This window comes from Pongo abelii, chromosome 8 (genome assembly GCF_028885655.2).
Source record: "Pongo abelii isolate AG06213 chromosome 8, NHGRI_mPonAbe1-v2.0_pri, whole genome shotgun sequence".
In the NCBI taxonomy this organism is placed as follows: domain Eukaryota; kingdom Metazoa; phylum Chordata; class Mammalia; order Primates; family Hominidae; genus Pongo; species Pongo abelii.
The window spans coordinates 74,797,777-74,820,625 of record NC_071993.2 but is presented as its reverse complement, the minus strand read 5'-3'; the positions used below and the strand labels follow the sequence as shown (position 1 = coordinate 74,820,625).

At 46.9% G+C, this 22,849-nt stretch overlaps 1 protein-coding gene and 1 long non-coding RNA gene across 3 annotated transcripts in view; one reads left to right on the top strand and one right to left on the bottom strand.

Moving 5' to 3' along the window:
* Positions 1-5,383: 5,383 nt before the first annotated feature.
* Positions 5,384-22,832, bottom strand: LOC103891673 (uncharacterized). Its single transcript, XR_655921.4, has 5 exons — positions 22,714-22,832; positions 15,848-16,012; positions 13,201-13,259; positions 12,914-13,059; positions 5,384-6,813 (listed from the first exon to the last, which is right to left on the bottom strand). It is a non-coding gene; the product is annotated as an uncharacterized LOC103891673 (long non-coding RNA).
* Positions 10,371-22,849, top strand: part of HKDC1 (hexokinase domain containing 1) — a 46,481-nt gene continuing 34,002 nt past the window's right edge. Inside the window, exons 1-2 of one of the 2 annotated variants that reach the window (XM_024253710.3) lie at positions 10,371-10,537; positions 17,216-17,378. In XM_024253710.3, coding sequence (XP_024109478.3) covers positions 10,475-10,537; positions 17,216-17,378 — 226 coding nt within the window. In that variant the 5' untranslated portion in view covers positions 10,371-10,474. The remainder of the gene's footprint in view (positions 10,538-17,215; positions 17,379-22,849) is intronic. The other variant, XM_024253711.3, reaches the window with a different exon arrangement.

Sequence of the window (22,849 nt, the reverse complement as noted above, 5' to 3'; positions counted from 1 at the left end):
TAGCCTTGCCATCTCTGGGCTTGATCTCACATCTGAAGAAAATGGTCAGTACGCTCACTTAGAGTTGTTTTGGAGGTTAAGTGTGATCACGTGCCATTTAGCATAGGGCCTGGCACACAGGAAGCATTTTATTATATAAATGAACGTGAAGGTTTGGGTCCAGTCTGGGCTGTGAATTGAGCTCTCAGATTATTCTCACAACTGAACTAATTTCTTGAGCAACTATTGAATTGGGGCTGACCTCATGGTAGGGATTAAATATGATTTGACTCAAATTGGGTGAGGGAACGTAGCCAGATCTGCAACCTCTCTCTGCTTTTTTCTTTGGTAGTTCAGAGGTAACATTTAACTGAGATGACAATCTTCATTCCAACCTTTGCCTTCATGGAAATAAAGGCTGAGTGGGTGGCACTGACTCTATTTCCCCCTTGCTTATGGATAAACTAGTGAAATGCCTGGAAGGGCTTATCTCTTGATATTCTGCAGTGGAGCAACTGCAGCTTCTAGAATTTGCTTACCCCTGTGACTTACACCATAGCAGACATAATCATTCTTGTCCAGAAGGTTACAATAAATATCTACGAACTGAACCAAATAGTGGATTTGGTCCCATCGTATGTAAGTGATGGGGTACATCACTTAGAGCGCTGTTAAGTCTCCCATTTTCTCCAGTTTGGGGGCCAGAGTTGGTAAGTCAGAGAAAAGACTTAGGCAAGACACTTAAAAACTAAGGCAAGTGAAAAGTCCTGAATATGTTGAATAAAGAAGTGGCTGGGTGCAGTGGCTCATGCCTGTAATTCCAGCACTTTGAGAGACCAAGGCAGGAAGATTGCTTGAGGCCAGGAGTTTGAGACTAGCTTGGGCAACACAGTGAGACCCCATCTCTACAAAAAATTTAAAAAATTAGCCGGATGTGGTGGCATTCACCAGTAGTACAGCTCCTTGGGAGGCTGGGGTGGAAGGATCACTTGAGCCCAGCATGTTGAACCTGCAGTGAGCAGTGATCATGCCACTGCATTCCAGCTTGGACAACAGAGCGAGACCCTGTCTCTAAATAAGTAAATAAAGCCTCAAATAAGAGAGGTGGGGGTGGGAGGTCCTGTAAGGGAAGGGCTGCTTGAACATTCAGCTAACAAGCATTTATGAATAGTGACAGTTTGCCCTTTCACGTCTCCTTCCTTTGGAGGGAAAGGAGGGCACTGTGGTTAGAAGAAGAGACTAAAGATGGCAGCATGTGAAGCAAAACAGGAAAAATAGAATTGGAGTGGCCCTGGAGAATTCTCTTCAGTGTACCTAAAATTGTCACCAAGAAAGCAGCCTCGTCATCCTTCTCTGCAACAAGCTTGACATGTCACTTATCTTTCTTTGTGGGCTTCAGGGCCACCTAAATTCCAGGCATTCATTTCCATTTCACTATGGTCACGTCACTCTTCGTGAAAGACAGCTCTTTCCTATCCTTGCAGTCTTCTCACAGATTTTGAAGTACTCACCTGAGAGCCCTCCGTGGATTCTTATGGATTCCACTGAACTTAAACATGGGATGTGGACTAAGGCTTAGAGACTAATCTCAGACTATCACTATACAGACCTGATAATTTAATAAAATGTGATTAGAAAATGACTGGGAATAATATCCAGTGACTTGTAATGTTTTGTATGTTATATATGTGGAAGAGTGTAAATCTGCAAAATGAAACTCTTGAAAAGTGACTGTAAATCACAAATATATAAAACTATCATCACAAATTAGAGTCTCTTATGACTCAAAACTGGGAGTCTGTAATTATGATGCAGTCATTCTGTGTGTGTCTAACTCAAACCTATTAGGATATAATGAAAAGTAGAGATTTGCTATGGGACAGGCAAATGGATAAGGGAATCATGCTGCGATTTCCCTCCCCTGTTTCACAGCTTTAAAATACATAAACCTGGCTGGGTGCAGTGGCTCATGCCTGTAATCCCAACATTTTGGGAGGCCGAGGCGAACAGATCGCTTGAGCTCAGAAATTCAAGACCAGCCTGGGCAACATGGCAAAAATTAGCCAGGCATGTTGGTGTGTGCCTGTAGTCCCAGCTACCCAAGAGGCTAAGGTGGGAGGATCACTTGAGCCCAGGAGGCGGAGGTTGCAGTGAGCTGAGATGGCACCACTGCACTCCAGCCTGGGCGACAGTACCAGACTCTGTTTCAAAAAAATAGATAAACCTCCACCTATAGTATCTCTAGATAAAGTAATTTTTAAGTTTTCTTCCATTTCTTACATTATTCTAATTCCTTTTTTTTTTTTTTTTGTCCTAGCTTGATTTCTTCCTTTATTGTTGGAAACTTGTCTCATGTGTCTAGCGATCCTTGCCTGTGTCTGTGTTTAAAAGTGAAGAAATAAGCTAATGGAGAGCTCTGTTTATGGGCCTAATGTCTTTTCAGTTTTTATGCAGGTTGATTGGATGATAAGCTGGCTTTTTAAATGATTCCCTAAATGTCAGTATCTGTAAGGTTTATTTTACTTCATTTTTTGAGTCAGAGTTTCATTCTGTTGCCCAGGCTGGAGTGCTGTGGCATGAACTCTGGTCATTACAACCTCTGCCTCCCAAGGCCAGGTGCAGTGGCTCACGCCTGTAATCCCAGCACTTTGGGAGGGCAGTAGGGGGAGACGGAGTGAATCATGAGGTCAGGAGTTCGAGACCAGCCTGGCCAACATGGTGAAACCCAGTCTCTACTAAAAATATAAAAATTAGCTGGGCGTGGTGGCGCGTGCCTGTAGTCCCCAGGGCTGAGGCAGGAGAATCCCTTGAACCTGGGAGGCGGAGGTTGCAGTGAGCCGAGATTGCGCCACTGCACTCCAGCCTGGGAGACAGAGTGAGACTCCGTCTCAACAAACAAACAAATATACAAATAAACAAACAGAAAACAACCTCTGCTTCCCAAATTCAAGCAATTTTCCTGCCTCAGCCTCCTGAGTAGCTGGGATTACAGGTGTGCACCACCACACCCAGCTAATTTTTGTATTTTTAGTAGAGACTGGGTCTCACCGTGTTGGCCAGGCTGATCTCGAACTCCTGACCTCAGGTGATCCCAAAGTGCTAGCGTGAGCCAACATGCCCGGCAGTATCTGTAAGGTTTTTTGTTTGTTTGTTTGTTTTGAGATGGAGTTTTGCTCTTGTTGCCCATGCTAGAGTGCAATGGTGTGATCTCAGCTCACTGCAACCTCCGCCTCCTGGGTTCAAGCAATTCTCCTGCCTCAGCCTCCAGAGTAGCTGGGACTACAGGTGCACACCACCACAGCCAGCTAATTTTTGTATTTTTATTAGAGATGGGGTTTCGCCACATTAGCCAGGCTGGTCTCAAACTTCTGACCTCAGGAGGTCCACCCACCTCGGCCTGCCAAAGTGCTGGGATTACAGGCGTGAGCCACCACGCCTGGCCTGTAAGGTTTTTTAAACATAAACTTAAAAAAAAAAAAGTTAGGATAGTTTTAGATTTGCAGAAAAATTGCAAAGATAATACAAAGAATTCCCATATACCCAACACATTTCCCCCATTAACATCTTACATTAGTATGGTATGTTTGTTATAATTAATGAACCAAGACTGATACATTATTATTAACTAAAGGCCACAGGTTGTTTAGATCTCCTTAGTTTTTACCCAGTGGCCTTCTTCTCTTTCGGATCCCATCCAAGACACCACATGACATTTAGTCGTCTCCTTAAGCTCCTCTTGGCTGTGACAGTTTCTCAGACTTGCTGTAGATGATCTCGACAGCTTTGAGTACTAATCATGTATTCTATAGACTATTCATCAGTTGGGATTTGTCTGATGTTTTTCTTATGATTAGACTAGGGTTTGGGTTTTGGGAGAAAGAGCCCAGTGGTAAGGTGCTGGTCTTATCACCTCATATCACGGATCTGTACTGTCAACATGACTTCACCCTGCTGAAGTTGACCTTCATCACATGCCTGAGGACAACGTGTCAGGTTTCCTCACTGTCATGTTACCCTTTTCTCTTTTTCCATACTGAACTCTCTGGAAAGAATCACTGTGTACACTGTGCTCCACCTCTTTGAGGGTGGATTATCTATGTACATTCTTCTGCATGGGAGATTGGTCCTTTCTCCCTCACTTATATATTTATGCAATTATTTGTTAATATCAGTATGGGCTAATGGAAATGTAGACTTTGGGTTATAATCCAGTCATACTTTATCTTGCTCAGTTCTTTCTTTCTTTTTTTTTTTTTAACACTCCTATCAATGTTTTCTAGCTTTGGTTATTAGGAACTTTTTCACTTTCAGTTGGCTCCTGTGTTCCTTTGACACATCCGTATCATTTGGTTTTTGTTTTGTTGATAACTTCCTTCCTTTCTGGCACTACAAGATGTGCCAGGACCATCCTGTATAGACCTGGTTCTTTGATCTGGGCACTAGGTGTGCTTGTTGCTACTAGGTGTCATTACTTCTAGGGTTTCTCAGCTGACAAAGCAAGGACATATGCATGTGTATACTAAACTATATACACATGTCTTCAAATCTTTATATAAACATATATGTATAGTCATCTATATCAATATCAAGCTAAACATGAGTTTATACTGATGTCCTCAATTCTAATCCAGTGACATGGATCATTCTAGCCTTCTCCCCTGCTTGAAGCCTCTCACTCCAACAGCAAGAAACCTCCCTCCTGCCATCCACCATCCATGTACTTAATTGTTCAATTCCAGTATTCTGGTGTAGTGGTTTCAGAGTTATTAAGCGTGCTTTTGCAGGAAGCAACTTTATCAGTCAGAATACAGTGCTACATACACTTCCTTTTACTTGTAGTCTTACTCTATTAATTTTCAAAGTTTCTTAGGTCAGCATATTTTCCTTCCCCTTCACCTTCAGTGAGGCTATTTCACACATTTGCAACACAGTTAGACTCATGTCACAGTCTGTGTTGCGTCACTGACCTCCTAAATGTTTTTTTGAACATATGTACATTAAAGTTCATTCTTTGTGCTGTCAAATTCTATGGGTTTTGAAAGTGTGTCATGTATTTGCCGTTACAGTGTCATACAGAATAGTTTCACTACCCTAAAAATGCCTTTGTGTTTCACTTATTCAGCATCCCCAACCTTTCTGAATCCCTGGCCACCACCAATTTGTTTACTGTCTCTATAGTTTTCCCTTTTCCATACCTGTGGGTTTGGGTTTTTTTTTGTTTGTTTTTTTTTTCCGTTGAGATGGAGTCTGGGTCTGTCGCCCAAGCTTGAGGGCAGTGGTGCAATCCCGGCTCATTGCAAAATCTGCCCCCCAGGTTCAAGCTATTCTTGTGCTTCAGTCTTCTGGGTAGCTGGGATTAGAGGTGTCCACCACCATGCCTGGCTAATTTTTTTTGTGTGTTTTTAGTAGGGATGGGGGTACCATGTTGGCCAGGCTGGGCTCAAACTCCTGACCTCAAATGATCCACCTGCCTTGGCCTCCCAAAATGCTGGGATTACAGGGGTGAGCCACCATGACTGGCCAAGCTTTTTCATATAGCTTTTTAACCAATCTCCTGTTTTTGGCTCTATGTCTTGCCCCCGGACCTCTGATTCCTGAGCATTTTAGAGTTTTACAAATGTCATGGCTCCCTTCTCAGCCGAGTCACCCTCTGCGGGCACTCAGGTTTCAGTGTTTCCTCTACTAAGCAATTACTTCTGTGAGCTTCCTGTCTTCCAGAATTATGTTAAGATCTCTTATCAGTCACTGTTTCCTTTCTTTTTGTCCTTGTAGGTTAATGCCATGTTTAACCAGAAGTCTCATTTGCTTTGAAAAGTTGGTTATTTTGTGCAATTGAGATGATAATTATTCTGAAAAATGTTAAAAGTCATATGAACTGCATTTTCTTGTATGGCTTTTCTTTCCTTGATAGGTGTTTTGCAAACATGACCCTTAATGTACAGTTGTGATTTAGAAATCGTATCAGAATTTCTTCCTGATCATTCCTTGTCTTCGGTTCAGAATAAACCTGTAAAAATGATTAGCAGCATTCTTTTGAAACTTGCTGAGGTTAGCATTTCTGCTTCATTTGTGGCTGCTCCGATAGAGACACCATTGTAACTGTAACCACTGGCAGCCTTTGGAAGTTTCTACATTGGTTTTCTTATTATGGAAGTTTGCTCTCTCTCACACAGTTTCTGATTCTTTTGCAGCAAGTGGAGTACCAGCAGGTCACATTGATTTATGTTATGACAACTTAACTTTGGACTTACCATTAAAAAGGATACAGGGCAGAATTCAAGAGCTGTTTTCTTTAGTAACAGGAATAGAATTTCCATAAAATTCCCAACTGTTCCTTTAATTCCAGTACATGGAACAGGTACTTTCTAATGGTTTATGATCATGCCTTACTTAGTGGACTGAAAGGTCTGCACACATTTTCTTATCCCAAGAGACCAAGTGGGGTGAGCGAAGAGGGGTCCCCAGCCAGGGAAAGGCTGAGCTTCAGGAGATGCTTCTAGTGTGCCCACTATAGACCACATGCCTTTCCTTGTGTGATAATTTGCTTGACCACTGACGTAGCTATGAAGCTTTTACAGATATGAATATAGACTTGGACCTTTACCTGCAGTTTAAAAAAAGCCAAAGTAGGACCTCAGGGCCTGTGCACTTTCCACTGTGTTAGCCAGAGCTTAGGGCCATTTTTCCAGCTGAGGCCCCATGTCTCCCTGTGCCTTGTTTCCAGCCTAGCCAGTGTAGCACAGTGGGCAAGCAAGAACTCTGGAGCTAGACTGTCTGCGTTCAAATCTCGATTTCACTGCGTCCTAGTTGGGCTCTGTGCCTCAGTTTCTCCATCTTTAAAATAGGGAGAATGATAGTTACTGTGGAATTAATATCGTAAGACATCTAGTAAACCCCATGGGGAAGTGTTTGCTAAATAAATAGGTAAATTTTACTGGACTTCTAGTCCTCCCACCATACTCAGTACTTAAAGGAAAACAGGAATTATCTTTGGGCCTTGCCAAAACGGACCGTGTAGATTAAAGTGGAGCTCTATGAAATGGAGATGTGTCTAGAGATGGGAGAGTTTCCCTTCTTACATGGAAGATTTGGGCCAGATGGGTGATATGCTTTAACTAAAATGTCACTTGTCAGTGTCAGCCCTCAAATGGGTGTTCTTAAGCAAAATCCAACTACTTACAAGATTTAAACCTAGATATCCTTGAATAGCCAATAGAGCTGTAGTAAGGGTGAAAAAATCCCAAGACTTGAATTGGAGTAATCAGATGAGGAATGGTAAAACAACCTAATTATTTTGTCTTGATTCTATAAAGTGAGAGGGCTGAGCTAGATGACTCCAAATGCATGTGATCTCTGTAATCATTAAACTTCCTGGTTTAGTCACCTTACTCAGGCCTGGAATGTAGATGCTAATGTGTTCAGATTAAAAATGGAATGATGCAATAGATGAAAATCCTTGTCATTTGCCCGATTAAAATTCCAAGGGCTGCCTATCTGACTCATACAAGCAACCATGAGATTACAGAGATCTTTGGTTATTGTTTGCATCCTTTTGACCACTGGCTACTGTAACTTCTTATCCCTATGTCGAACAAATCAATGACAGTTGGTGCATATTGCACTGCCGAGGTTACTTTTTTTTTTTTTTTTGAGATGGAGTCTCACTCTGTTGCCCAGGCTGGAGTGCAGTGGTGCAATCTTGGCTCACTGCAACCTCCACCTCCTGGGTTTAAACAGTTCTCCTAACTCTGCCTCCCGAGTAGCTGGGATTGCAGGCACCCGCCACCATGCCCAGGTAATTTTTGCATTTTTAGTAGAGACGGGGTTTCACCATGTTGGCCAGGCTGGCCTCGAACTCCTGACCTCAGGCGATCTGCCCACCTCCCGCCTCGGCCTCCCAAAGTGCTGGGATTACAGGTGTGAGCCACTGTGCTCAGCCCAGGTTACTTTTTAAATGGGGGAATTAAATGCTGGGTGTGGTGACGCAAGCCTGTAGTCCTAGCTACTCGGGAGGCTGAAGCCAGAGGATCACTTTAGCCCAGGAGTTCGAATCCAGCCTGGGCAAGAGTGGATGGAGTTCAAATCCAGCCTGGGCAAGACAAGATGTAGCGAGACTCTGTTTCTGAAATAAATCAACTAGTGGGGGAATTAAGATAAATAATGTCATCAATTACGGGCAGATGGCCTTCCCAGGATATTATCCTCAGCCAATGTGGGCTAGGGCCTAGCATGCCCATTTCAGAATACCAACAATTCCACCTGGTTTGGGGAACTAAATGGTTTGGGGAACTAAAGGTTAATCTTTGTTGGCTTGTGTAATAAAGGAGCAAGCTAAAAGTCATAGTCTGAGGGTAAATGGGCTGAAAAGGATGGGGATTCTCAATCTGGGAGACAGTTTTAATATGCTTATATCAATCTGAATAAAGCATCTGGAGTAATTTTAACTGAGCCTCCTCTACATTGTCGGCTTAAGTGAGACCTAATGGCTCGTCCACATGGCAATGGGTAGAGAGCACTGAATTCCAGCTACTCAGGAGGCTGAGGCAGGAGAATTGCTTGAACCCAGGTGGTGGAGGTTGCAGTGAGCTGAGATTGAGCCACCGTACTCCAGCCTGGGCAACAGAGTGAGATTTTGTCTCAAAAAAAAGCAAAAGAAAAAGAAAAAGAAATTCTTAACAACGCAACAGAATGCTGCTGCTACTAATAGTTATCAATTGCGTTATCTATTGAGTATCTATTGCGTGGAGAAAGCAGGGCTGGAGAGCCAATGTCATGTATTATGAGCTGGGCCCTGGAATCAAACTTCCAGGATTGACCCCTTGCTGTCCTGTTTACGGCTTTGTGATCACGTAACCTTTCTGGGCCTCAATTTTTTCATCTATAAAATAAGAGTGGGCCGGGAGCAGTGGCTCATGCCTGTAATTTCAACACTTTGGGAGGCTGAGGTGGGTAAATTGCTTGAGCCCAGGAGTTCAAGACCAGCCTGGGCAACATGGCAAGACCCCATCTCTACAAAAATTAGCTGGGCAAGGTGCCACATGCCTGTAGCCCCAGCTACCCTGGGGATTGAGGTGGGAGGATCACCTGAGCCCAGAAGGCTGATGTTGCAGCGAGTCATGATTCCACCACTGCATTCCAGCCTGGGGGATGAATGAAACCCTGTCTAAAAAATAATAATAACAATAGTAATAAAAACAAAATGGGATTGGTAAATGCTCCATCCATGTTAGCCGCTGTTGTTAACACTGTTGTTATTGGTTTCATTAGCCAGCCAACGACTGTGGGAAGAGTGCAAGGTTGATTGTACCCACATATTGGGTGCTTTCTGGGTCCTTCTCATGCCGAGTATGATGAGTGAGAAGTGAGTGAATAAAACATCTCAGTGGCCTGGGACATTTCTCTTTTTTTTTTTTTTGAGATGGAGTTTTGCTCTTGTCACCCAGGCTGGAGTGCAATGGCGCGATCTCGGCTCACTGCAACCTCCGCCTCCCAGGTTCAAGTGATTCTCCTGCCTCAGCCTCCCAAGTAGCTCGGATTACAGGCACCTGCCACCATTCCCGGCTAAGTTTTTTGTATTTTTAGTAGAGATGGGGTTTCACCATGTTGGCCAGGCTGGTCTCGAACTCCTGACCTCAGGTGATCCGCCAGCCTCGGCCTCCCCAAGTGCTGTGATTGTTACAGCTGTGAGTCACTGCACCCGGCTGGACTGAGACATTTCTTATCTGTGACTTCCTTCTCTCCAGCAGTGATTCCCAGTGAGCACTGGTGACTTCAGTTCACTCTCAGGAATATTTTTTCCTGGGTCACTACCTGTGAACTAAAGATTTTCTGGCTTAACACTGTGAATAGGTAAATATTTATTGATCATTTTCTGTTAACCATGGGCTATTAGTTAAGAAATCTGATCTGTCACAAATGGAAGAATCTGCCCCAACATTCTTGAAATCCCGTTGACCAGGACGATGTTTAGCTTTAGTTAGTTCAGTGCTTCTGAGGAGCAGGGGGTTCACAGAGTTATGCCACCAGCATAAAAAACTAAAGAGAAAAGCCTGGGACTAGAAATTTGCAGAGCAGCTCCACTGGTTGAAAGTTGGCTTTGTTTAGTGCCCAACTTTGCAGAAGATTTTCCTCGGCTGAGTGGGCTTGGCGGAGCCCTGGCTTGAGAAGGTTGCTTAGCAATGAGATTTGGTGGCACCCAATTCTCAAGTAGTCAAGCAACCCATCAATTCCCTGCTTCCCCCTCCACTAACCCTCAGCTACCATCCAGAGCCTCCTATTAGACAATCAAGTGTGTGCCAGAGGGAGGGACCAAAGGGGTGGGGTGGGGGGGAGTTTAATCATTGAACCAAGCAGGCTGGAGGTATTTAGTCCGCAGCACCTTGCTCCCCAAGAGGTCTGCCAGCCTGGACTGGAAGCGTGCAACACTCCAGAGTCGTGGGAGTGAACACTGCACAGGAATCTCTGCCCATCTCAGGAGAAACCAAACTTGGGGAAAATGTTTGCGGTCCACTTGATGGCATTTTACTTCAGCAAGCTGAAGGAGGATCAGATCAAGAAGGTAAGGAGGACCCACGAAGCTGAGAGATGCCCAGCTCTTTCTTCATGGACAAAACTGATTCCCTTAAAAAAAAAAAATCAGAAGGGAGTTAAGAGAGCTTATTAGAAAAGATACTGGGAGCATATGACCAGTAAAAGACTCACTGAGGGAAGAGGGAGTAATTCTCCCACACTCCTGGGCATTGCATTACTGTCCTGAACCTTACATTTCACTCGGAACTTCCTGGCAGGTATTGGATGCGGAAGTGGGTGAGGAGGGTCTTTGGAAAGCTTGAAGAGGATTGTGTTTGCTGTAAGGGATGTTTGCTCTGAAAGGCCACAAAGGCGAGGAGAATCATTTTCAAAGAAGTTTTAAGAACTTTTGGAGCAGAAGGCTGGGCGCAGTGGCTCACGCCTGTAATCCCAGCACTTTAGGAGGCTGAGGTGGGCGGATTACCTGAGGTCAGGAGTTCGAGACCAGCCTGGCCAACATGGTGAAACCCTGTCTCAACGAAAAATACAAAAATTAGCCAGGCGTGGTGGCGGGCACCTGTAATCCCATCTACTCGGGAGGTTGAGGCAGGAGAATCGCTTGAACCAGGGAGGTGGAGGTTGCAGTGAGCCGAGATCGCGCCATTGCACTCCAGCCCAGGGGACAAGAGCGAGACTTCATCTCAAAAAAAAGAACTGTTGGGGCAGATCTGTTTATTCATGTATTTGAAAGCGCATAAATGTGGGCAGCAAGAGGGTGTGAGTTGTAATAGACAGTAATTGAAATATCTATTATTGGCACCTGCTATTTGCCAATGGTACACTATTCATGGTGCGCATTATTTTGTCACTTTGCTCAGGGAACTTGTCTACAAAATTCATTCCAAAGTGGGCTGGTTAAATGTTGCCAAGGGTCAACAGGAGGGACCTAGGGTTCTTTCCAGGCAGCTAAAACGAGCCCAGTCTGCTACTCTGGCCACACCGGCTGGCTGTCACGGCCCTGGGCAAAAAGTATCTCTCAATGTGCAGATGACAGAAGTCCTCCTAGCAGGAGGGCTTAGCCAAGGTCACCAAGTATTTAGGATGGAATGAGGATTAAACCCAAGTTGGCTGACTCTTCCTTCAATGCTCTTTCTTCTGTGCCATGACTCCCTCCTGCTTTTCAAAATGAACAAGGAGGCTGGGCACCGTGGCTCACGGCTGTAATCTCCGTACGCTGGGAGGCTGAGATGAGCAAATCTCATCTCAAACTTGAGGCCAGGAGTTTGAGACCAGCCTGGGCAACATGGAGCAACCCCATCTCTACAAAACATGTAAAAATTAGCCGGTCATGGTGGTGCGTGTCTACAGTCCCAACTACTCGGGAGGCTGCGGTGGCAGGATGGCTTGAGCCCGGGAGACTGCGCTACTGCACTCCAGCCTGGGTGACAGAGTGAGACCCTGTCTGAAAAAAAAAAGGAAAGAAAAGAAAAAAAAAAGGCCAAGCATGGTGGCTCATACCTATAATCCCAGCACTTTGGGAGGCCAAGGCGGGTGGATCACTTGAGGTCAGGAGGTCGAGACCAGCCTGGCCAACATGGTGAAACCCCGTCTCTACTAAAAATTCAAAAATTAGCTGGGCGTGGTGGAGTGCGCCTGTAGTCCCAGCTACTCGGAAGGCTGAGGCAGGAGAATTGCTTGAACCCAGGAGGCAGAGGTTGCAGTGAGCGGAGATCATGCCATTGCACTCCAGCCTGGACAACAGAATGAGACTCTGTCTCAAAACAAAACAAAACAGAGAGAGAGAGGAAGTGTGGCCCCTTATAGCCCTCAGGTACTTGGTGGGATAAACTCCCACTAAATTCTATTCATTAGAGAGTTGAGTTAGAGGTTGTAGCAAATTTAAAAACATTATAAAGCAATCACTTGTTGACTAGATTCACAGAGCCCTCTACTGGCTACTTAAGGAGGCGCTGCCTAGGAATCCGCTTTCTTTTGTTATCTGCTTAGTAAAGGCACAACTTGCATGGTGTCTCTCCCACCCACAAGGGGGAGTCTTTGGAACCCTGAAACCTTTGATTCTGTAAACTTATTTCATTTCCTTGGGCCCCTTTGTGTTGGTTAACCTTTTGTACCCTAGGATCAGGCGGGACATGTTTGTCCACCAGCCCAGGTGCAGGCTCAGGAGCACACTGTGATGGGAAATGCAGCCTCTGCTGATGGGCTCCAGGTCCTTCTGGAGCCTTTTTCAATGCCTGGAGCTGACCTCCCTCTCCCTGTGCAAGGCGAGAAAGTTGGAAGCACTTTTATAGCCACCTTAAGCGAGTGCCCCAGGAAGTCTCTGTGGTAGTGTGGGAGGCTGGCTTATGGCTGCTGGGCTGAGTTATGGTTCTGAGAACACTCCTCCCAACACGTGGTGGAAACACACCTGGTCAAAAGGCACAGCTCCTTTCTCTGCGGTCAGGCAGTGAGTCCCCTTCGTCTCTGTGCTTCCTGCCTCTAGAATTGTCCAGATCCTGGGCCAGACTTGCCTGCAAGGGTTACTACTGAGACCCTGGAACAATTTCTAAAAATCTTCCCATATCAGCATGGAAACAAAAATAAAACAAAATGAAAAAAATGAAAATAGAAACCACTCTTACAGATTCTTTTCCAATTCAATATATTGACATTATTTGACCTATTGATAGCACCAGGCCAGACCTGGTCACTGACCTGCGGATTGTTCATCCATAGGAAAACTGGGAGGTTTTCAGTGTGTATTTTTTACAGCTCTGTATGTCAACATTACAAACAAGTGGAAATGTTACTTGTAATTCCACCTTTAATTTACTTTTAATCTCAAACACTTTCATATATGCTGGGTGGAAGCCTTCCTAGTTTTTCTTCATCCTGTATGTTTTTAGTTATGTTTGTAAGGTACATACAGTTCTGAACTGCTTCCTTCACTTACTGTTATAGTGTAACCACTTATGTAGATTTCTTCATTATCTTCATAATTATCATTACAATATCTTCCTAATATCCACTCAAGTGGATATGCCATAATGTAGTTAACCTTTTCCCTCTTGTTGGACATTTGGATACTTTCGAATATCCAGAGTTGTGTAACCATTACTACAATCTAATTTTTTTTTTTTTTTTGAGACGAAGTCTTGCTTTGTCTCCCAGGCTGGAGTGCAGTGGTGCGATCTCAGCTCACTGCAACCTCCGCCTCCAGGGCTCAAGCGATTCTCCTGCCTCAGCCTCCTGAGTAGCTGGGATCACAGGCCGCACCACCACACCCAGCTAATTTTTGTATTTTTAGTAGAGACAGGATTTCACCGTGTTGGTCAGGCTGGTCTCGAACTCCTGACCTCGGGATCCGCCGGCCTTGGCCTCCCAAAGTGCTGGGATTACAGGCATGAGCCACCGTGCCTGGCCTCATTTGGATACTTTCAAAAACATTTTTAATAATTAAAATATTAGGCTGGATGAAGTGGCTCATGCCTGTAATCCCAGCACTTTGGGAGGCTGAGGCGGGATGATCACATGCCTCCAGGAGCTCGAGACCAGCCTGGATAACGTAGACAGACCTGTCTCTACAAAAAATACAAAAATTAGCTGGGCATGGTGGCACATGCCTGTAGTCCCAGCTACTTGGGAGGCTGAAGTGGCAGGATCACTGGAGCCCGGGAGGTTGAGGTTGCAGTGAGCTGTGACTGCACCATTGCACTCCAGCCTGGGCAACAGAGCAAGACCCAGTCTCAAAAATAAAATAAATAAAATAAAAGTATTGTTATGTTAAACCTTGGTAGAATTTTATTTTTATTTTTATTTATTTATTTATTTTTTATTATTATTTTTAAGACGGAGTCTTGCTCCGTCACCCAGGCTGGAGTGCAGTGGTGCGATCTCGGCTCACTGCAAGCTCTGCCTCCTGGGTTCAGGCCATTCTCCTGCCTCAGCCTCCCAAGTAGCTGGGACTACAGGCGCCCACCACCAAACCCGACTAATTTTTGTATTTTTAGTAGAGACAGGGTTTCACCAGCTTGGCCAGGCTGGTCTCAAACTCTGACCTCAGGTGATCCACCCGCCTTGGCCTCCCAAAGTGCTGGAATTACAGGCATGAGCCACTGTGCCCAGCCTTGGTAGAGATTTATGGTTCTCCATAGTCAGGATTATTTCCTGAGAATAGGTTCTGGAAATGAAAGCCCTGGGTCAAAGAGCGGAATTTTTTATGACGCTCATTCATAATGTGAGACCTTTGGACTAGATGAACTCTAAGGCCCCTCCAGCTCTCACCTTCTGTAATTCAGTCTTGAGTCTTGAATGTTTGATTTGCTCTTTCTAAATGAAACACGCTGCTGGTTGGCTTTCTTGCTTAGAAGATGTCTCCCATGATGGTTTGTGCATCTCTCCAAAAGTGGGCTTGGTTTTCTGCAGCACCAGTACTCTCCCTTAGTGCCTGGGACGTGTGTCCCTGGTTACACATACCCCACATGACTTGTTTGGATTGAAAATGGGTGCTTTTTGTCCCAACATATGTTTCACTTTTCCCTTCTAACAACTGTTCCTGGTGCTGTGGCAGATACAGAAAATCAAGAAGAAACTGTTGCTGAGTTGACATTCTTTCTGTTATAACCTTAACTTACTGAAAGAGCAGCAGCAAACCAAGTGCTCAATGACCCCATTAAACCCCAGTCGCAAATGACCCCAACTGGGCCTCAAAAAACAGGGCTTACACGGCAGGGATAACATTGTGTGGATGCCTGGAGTTTTTTGTACTCTCAGGCCAAGCAAAAATGATCAGTAGGTTCAGGGGCACTGTCTGAGGGCCCATTGGGTAGGAAAGAATCAAGTTTGGTTCCCACGTACAGCATCCCACCCTTCCCCAACCCCAATTACTTGGGTCACGTCCTTTGCATCCAGTTTTCTCGGTTTGTGTGTGGCTGTGCCAACCAATCAGTCATAAACAGCCTTGGGGGAGCAGGAAGCCCTTAATGAAGGCTGACCTGGTTCCCTCCTGTTTTCTCAAATATGCTGAAAGCTCTATTGTCCTTTTTTGCTAATGGCTCTCTGATGATTTTCTGGTCTTTCTCTGGCCCCGGAGTCCCCGGAGCCATGGAACCCATTTCAGTGTCTTGGGTCTGTTCATTGTCATGGTTCTGAGCTGGGTCCTGGCCTCTGAGGCCTGGCTGATGGCCGGGACCCTGTCCTAGCGCGAAGGTAATGTGAGCCCTGTGCATTTGGTATAATTTGTCTGTCGGGCTTATGCATCCCCAACAGAGCTGTGAGCCAGGCCATGGGGGTGAGGGATCTAGAGCCTATGTTACAGTCCCATGTAGCCACAGCTCTGCAGCCCTCTCACCTCACCTCTCACTTGGGGAGAAGAACTTTGGCCTTATGTGGCTGCTTCAAAGGGATGCTGTGGCAGTGAGAAGAGGTGACGTACATGGACGCACTCTGTAGACAGTAGCACATGTTCTTCACCCTGAATAAAATGCCCTTTCACCGGGCATGTGCCTGGGATGGAGCCTTCTGTCACCTGGAGGGTGGAGAGTGCTCAGTATGAAAACAGGGCTGGAAAGGACAGGGTGCATATGCCCCTGTCTCTCCTCCTGCCCCCATCAATAATCCATCCCAGTGAGCCTGGGCTCCAGACTGCCAGCACCAATTGATTAGTGTTAATTAGTGTGAGAGAGGAAGCTTTGCTGCTGTCCCTGATGTGACATATTACCGACAAGAGGACTGATTATAGCCATAGTGATTTGTATAACTTCCCTCCTTTGGGTATGGTCCTCTGTCCCCGTTTCCTGGTTACATGAGTGACATCCACTCATTTTCAATAGCAATTTGAGCTGACTTTAACAATTCCGCTTTATCTTAACTAGAACAACTCAGTTAAACCAAAATGGACATTTATGGCTGGGTGAGGTGGCTCACGCCTGTAATCCCAGCACTTTGGGAGGCCGAGGAGTGCAGATCACTTGAGGTCTGACCAACATGGAGAAATCCCATCTCTACTAAAATTACAAAAAAAAAAAAATTGGTCGGGCATGGTGGCACCTGCCTGTAATACTAGCTACTCAGAAGGCTGAGGCAGGAGGATCGCTTGAACCTGGGAGGTGGAGGTTGCAGTGAGCCGAGATCTCACTACTGCACTCCAGCCTGGGCGACAGACTGAGACTCTGTCTCAAAAAAAAAAAAGGAAGGGAATTTAAAGGGCTAGATTTAGGCATTGCTTTTGGAAACTAAATTTAGCTCTGAGCTTCCTAGCAGCCAGTAAACAAAGAGAAACCTGTCTGGCTATATCTGTGGTCATCATTGGATGAAAGAAAGCTTCCATGTTTAGAAATCTGCGATTCAAGCTCTAGCTGGCCTTTTTTGGTGGAGAGGAATGGGACACTGGTGAGGGCCCTGAAGTGGGAATCAGAAACCCTGAATCCTTCTTAGTTTCTGCCTCGCCCTTGTCTCATCAGAATAATGGGGGAATCATTTTTTCCTCAGAGTCTGCCCTTCAGAGAAGTAACTCCACACCTTCTCAGCCCTCCGTTCCATTCTGCTTTCCTAACTCCCTTCCCTGTCCTCTGCCTGATGAGGGGTCAGATAGGGAGGCCTTGGGAATCTACATCTCAATGCTGTCCCCAGAGTCAGGAATGCAGCTTGCAGAGGGATGTCAGGGCTTACGGCCTTGACTGGAGGGCGAGGGCCCCTAGCAGCATCCCTTGGTGGATGGTGTCTGTTCCAGGTGGACAGGTTCCTGTATCACATGCGGCTCTCCGATGACACCCTTTTGGACATCATGAGGCGGTTCCGGGCTGAGATGGAGAAGGGCCTGGCAAAGGACACCAACCCCACGGCTGCAGTGAAGATGCTGCCCACCTTCGTCAGGGCCATTCCCGATGGTTCCGGTGAGTGCAGTTGTCCGCTGCCAGGGTCCCTGGCTCCTCTTGGCTGATGGGTGTCTAAAGTACCTAAGGTTTGCCCCTGTACCTTGGCTTCTCTCTCTAGGCCTCTCTCTGCCATCCCACCCTCCCTGCCCCTCTGTGCTTCAGTCCTGCTGAATCCCTCTTGGTTCTGCAGCCCTAGGCACCTTGACTTCTCTGCCCATCGTGGCCTCACACATTTGTTCCCTCTCCTCCCGGAGCATCTCCATGTTCTTCCCTGGTGAGCATCAATGTGGCTTCTCCGTCTCAGCGTAGCGGTCCCTGCCTCCATCTAGGAAGTATCCCTGTGCTGGGCTGGGTGCTTGTCAGGGCACTTGTCACTTTGCTGTGTCCTCACTGTGAGTCTCCACCAAATTAACCACTCACTCCATGGGTCCAAGGTCTTACTCACCACAGTGTTCCCAGCACCTAGTGTAGCACTGGGAATGAGTAATGGAAGCAAGAATGATGTAGTGGAAATCATATTCAATGATAATTCAACAAGTCTGGGTCTGAGGCCCAGCTCTGTCACTCTCAGTGACCTGAGGCAAGTGTTTAGCCTCAATTTGCCCATCCGTAGAATGAGAAATGGCCTATGTATCTGTTTCCCATGGCTGCTGTGATGTATTACCACAATCACAGTGGCTGAAAACAATCGAATATATTCTCTGACAGTTCTGGTGGATGGAAGTTTGCAGTGGGTCTCACTGGGCTAAAATTCAGGTGTCCGCAGGGCTGCGTTCCTTCTGGAAGCTTGAGGGGAGAATCCGTTTCCTTGACTTTTCCAGCTTCGAGAGGCCACCTGCATCCTTGAGGCATGCCCCTTTCTGTTCTCAAAGCCAGCAGTGTAGCCTCTTCAGGTCCCTCTCTGACCTGACCGTCTGCCTCCCTTCAACATTTAAAAATCCTGTGATCACGTTAGTCATGCTTAGATAATCCAGGATAATCTCCCAACCTCAAGGTCAGCTGATGAGCAATTTTGATCCCATCTGCAACCTTAATTCCCCTTTGCCTTGCACCCTCAGATATTCACAGGATCTGGGGATTAGGATGTGAGTATCTTTGTGGAGGGGGGGACATTATTTTGCCTACAATGGCCTAGAACTCTCTAGAGAGGATCTGTGAGGTCCCATCCAGCTCTTCCATTCTCAGCCTCTGGATGAAGCCATAAGAGGGAAAAGGGCTGCTACTGGCCTGGTGTGGTGGCTCAGGCCTGTAATCCCAGCACTTTGGGAGGCCGAGGAGGGCAGATCACTTGAGGTCAGAAGCTCGAGACCAGCCTGGCCAACATGGTGAAACCCCACCTCTACTAAAAATACAACAATTAGCCAGGTGTGATGGCATGCACCTGTAATCCCAGCTACTCGGGAGGCTGAGGCAGGAGAATCACTTGAACCTGGAAGGCGGAGGTTGCAGTGAGCCGAGATTGCACCACTGCACTCCAGCCTGGGTGACAGAGCGAGACTCCATCAAAAGAAAGAAAGAAAAAGGAAGGAAGGAAGGAAAGAAGGAAGAAAGAAAGAAAAGAAAGAAAGAAAGAAAGAAAGAAAGAAAGGAAGGAAGAAAGAAAGAAAGAAAGAAAGAAAGAAAGAAAGAAAGAAAGAAAGAAAGAAAGAAAGAAAGAAAGGAAGGAAGGAAGGAAGGAAGGAAGGAAGGAAAGAAAGGAAGGAAGGAAGGAAAGAAAGGAAGGAAGGAAGGAAGGAAGGAAAGAAAGGAAGGAAGGAAGGGAGAGAAAGAAAGAGAGAGAAAGAAGAAAGAAAGAAAGAAAGAAAGAAAGAAGAAGGAAGGAAGGAAGGAAGGAAAGAAAGAAGGAAGGAAGGAAGGAAAGGAAGGAAGGGAGAGAAAGAAAGAGAAAGAAGAAAGAAAGGAAAGAAAGAAGAAAGAGAAAGAAAGAGAGAAAGAAGAAAGAAAGAAAGAAAGAAAGAAAGAAAGAAAGAAAAAGAAAGAAAGAAAGCTGCCATTTACTGAGCAACCACTGTGGTCATGGGGTGCTAGGGACTCACTGAGCCACATATTTCCTGTGACAACCCTGTGGTGTGGCTGTTCAGACAGAACCACCAAGGACCAAGGGGTTTCTCCCATGTCAGGGTCCCAGTGCCCAAACCGAGCTCGTGAAAGAGCCTTGGGGCTCTTGCAGGAGCAGGGTCTGAGGTTTGGGAGCTCTCAGGGGGCTTTGATGGGATTAGTCGTGTTCTGGACCTCTCTGGAGCAATGCCTGGATCAAGGTAGCTTGGTTCTGCTGGTTGAGAGGCCCTGGGACACTGCACTGGGAAAGGCCCTGTGCCCTCACTTGTGGGTAGGTGCTTTGGGTGGACAGTGCCCTGTCCTGGAGGGACGTGAGCTTCGGAGAGAGACAGCCCTACTTTGAAATCTTGGCTCTGTCCTTGCCACAGCTTGACGAGAGTGCTGGGACATGTCCTTGACAGGGCATCTGGGGCCCCTGGGAGGAAGCAGCTGAGTCATGTGGGGGAGCACCAGGGCTAAGTCCGCCTGGCTTCCTGGACTGCAGCCCCTCCTCCTGATACAGACAAGGTGTGTCCCCAGAAGCAAGGGAAGGTGGCCTTTGATGGTCTGGAGGCTCTGGGACAGGCGGTGTCCTCCTGGCCCTGGCTGCTTCTGAAGGTTCAGAAGTGAAACTAACTAAGTTATAGAAACTGTCTCGTCCTTAGCCAGGAAGATGCCCAGCTCCCCATCCCTGTCTCCGCAGAGTCTCTCACCACACAAAGCCTCTCACCAGTGATTCTGTTGTGCTGAGGTCTCTGGGCCCAGAGTCCCTAATAAGCCAGGTGTTCTTGGTAAATCGCGGCACCATACATGATTGTCAGGATTTAATGAGATCATGTGGATGGCGTGCTTTAACATCTCTAAAATCTTGTCCCAAGTCCTCCTAGCTCTTGTGAGCTGGTGGTATAATTTCATGATTACCGACAAAAAACAAACAAAACTTTCCTAATTCCTTTTGGTGTCCGTTTCAGAAATGTATGCAGTTTCCAGAGAAGTCCTGAGTTTGCCTACTCCCATCAGGACCTACCTGTGAGGGAGTCACCTGTTTGAGCCTTAGTTACCACCCAGCCTTTTGGTCAGGGGGCTGCAGTGGTCTGTTCTGACAGGATCAAGTGCCTTAAAAGTGCTGTGTTAATGCTGGAGCCTTCTCTGCCAGTCATGGAAGGGGCATGGGAAGCGTGAGGGTGATTGTGATTCTTTGGCTTGACCCCTGCTGGCTCTGTTCCAGGCCTTAGCCTCCAGTCAGCCTCCAAGGCCAAATAGGCCTTGGGGGTGAGCCCGGGAGCCCTGAGGTCATCAGCCCGGAGCCTGGAGCGTTTCCTAATGCACACTTCCCTAGCCACTCCCCCTGGGGACTCTGAATCTCCAGGAATGTCCACATTCAGCCACTGTACACCTTTGGGAGACTCTGCACTGGGGAAAAGGAGGGAGTGAAGGCACCAGCCCCAGCAGTGACTTAGGAGAAGGGAACCATTGGGTCCAAGACAGGTCATGGAGGGTCCTCTGGAGCAGGCAGATTGGCCAAAGCAATCTACCCGGCTTAGGACACTGTTTTCCTTTTTCTTTCTTTTTAGAAACAAGGTCTCCCTCCGTCGCCCAACCTTCAGTGCAGTGGAGCCATCATAGGTCACTGCAGCCTTGACCTTCTAGGCTCAAGTGATCCTCCTGCTTCAGCCTCCCAAGTAGCTGGGACTACAGGTGCATGCCACTACACCCAACTGACTTTTTTGTCTTTTGTTTTGTAGAGACAGGGTTTTACCATATTGATCAGGCTGGTGTTGAACTCTTGGCCTCAAGGGATTAATTCTCCTGCCTGGGCCTCCCAAAGTGCTGGGACCACAGGTGTGAGCCACCATGCCTGGCCGCGGCTGTTTTCTTGATGTCTGTGAAGACCCTGAGGCCCCACAGACCGCTGTTGCCTGGGCAAGTCCTCCCTCTCCCAGGGTCCACTGGTTCCTTTTTTCTGAGGTCAGAGACAGAAGGGATCACACCATGTGGCGTCCATGAAATGGCACCTCGAGCCACTGGTGGAGTGAGGTGTTTGATAGTGATCGCGGTGCGGACCGGGAGTGGGATGCCTCCACATCGACACTGGCCAGGTCTCAGCACACACATCCAGTGGATGTCTCAGCACATCCCCTCCCACCTGATGGCAGCACAGCAGCCTCTTCTTTTGTTAAACCCTCAGTCTATTCTGGTTGCTGTCAGAGGCATTTGTCCCCAAAATCTCAGATCTTGGCACTCCCTAGCTTAAAATATTTCTGCGGCTCCCTCTCACCTTCCAGATGAAGCCCAAGCTCCTTGGGGTGTGATAGCTTTTCCAAATCCTTCCAACCTCATTTCTGTGACAGCTGCCCTCCTTTGGCAAAAGCACACTCACTCCTATCGGATGCTCTCTCATTCCTTTGCCTGTGGTTCCTCTCCCTGGGACCCCTGCTCCCGGCAGCCTGGCAGCCTAACTCCCGCTCACCCTTCAACACTCAGCTCTGTGTCCCCTCCCTGGAGAGCCAGCTGCCTTTAACTCCCAGCTTTGATCTGGATATCTCTCCCTGTGCCTCTCACAATCTGAGCACTGGTCCTACTATATGGCAATGGTTGATTTATGCGCCTGTATTTCGGATCAGTTTCCCAGGGAGCACACCGTCTTTCATCTGTGCATCCCTAGCACCTGACACATGTTACTCAGCACAGAGTAGATGCTCAGTAAATGTGTGGACATAGATTGTGTGATCCACCCTACTTCCTACACAGCAAGACAGCATCTGGGAGAACCCTCTTACTTGGTGCGTAATAAATACTAATAAAAGTTGCATAGGATTAACTCCCTGAATTCCCTCACCAAATAATAAACGGCTCCATCAGCTCCTTTGCGGCTGATTTGGGAAGGTAAGAATTTCCAGATGTCTCCACAAAAACAAAAAATCGAGCTGGCTGTACCTTTGCTACTCTAACTATGGTCTATAGACCAGCAACAGCAGCAACATCACCATGTTGGCCAGGCTGTTCTTGAACTGCTGACCTCAGGTGATCTGCCCGCCTCGGCCTCCCAAAATGCTGGGATTACAGGCATGAGCCACTGTGCCCAGCCCCCACCTTTCAATTAATGGCATCTGTCTTGAGCTGGGCTGGGTTGTGTTCCAATGTCTCCTTTTGGAGTGGCTCTGGCCTAAAAAAATCAGCATCGTTGGCACCTCAAGGGCCATTGTTTGGTCCCTGTCTCCTCTCCCCTCCAGGAGTGTTTTCCCTCTGCCCATAGGATCATCAGCTGCAGGAGGCTGGCTGCTCCTTGCCGTGCACCCTGTCTTCCCCCTCATACCTTTATCAGAGTTTCCCCAGGCTGGGAGTACCAACTCTCTCTTCCTGGTGATGGCATCCCAGGATGGGCTCCACCGTCGAGGCCACCTCTCATACCACCGCAAGGACTGTGCTCACATTGGCCTTCTCCAGTTGAA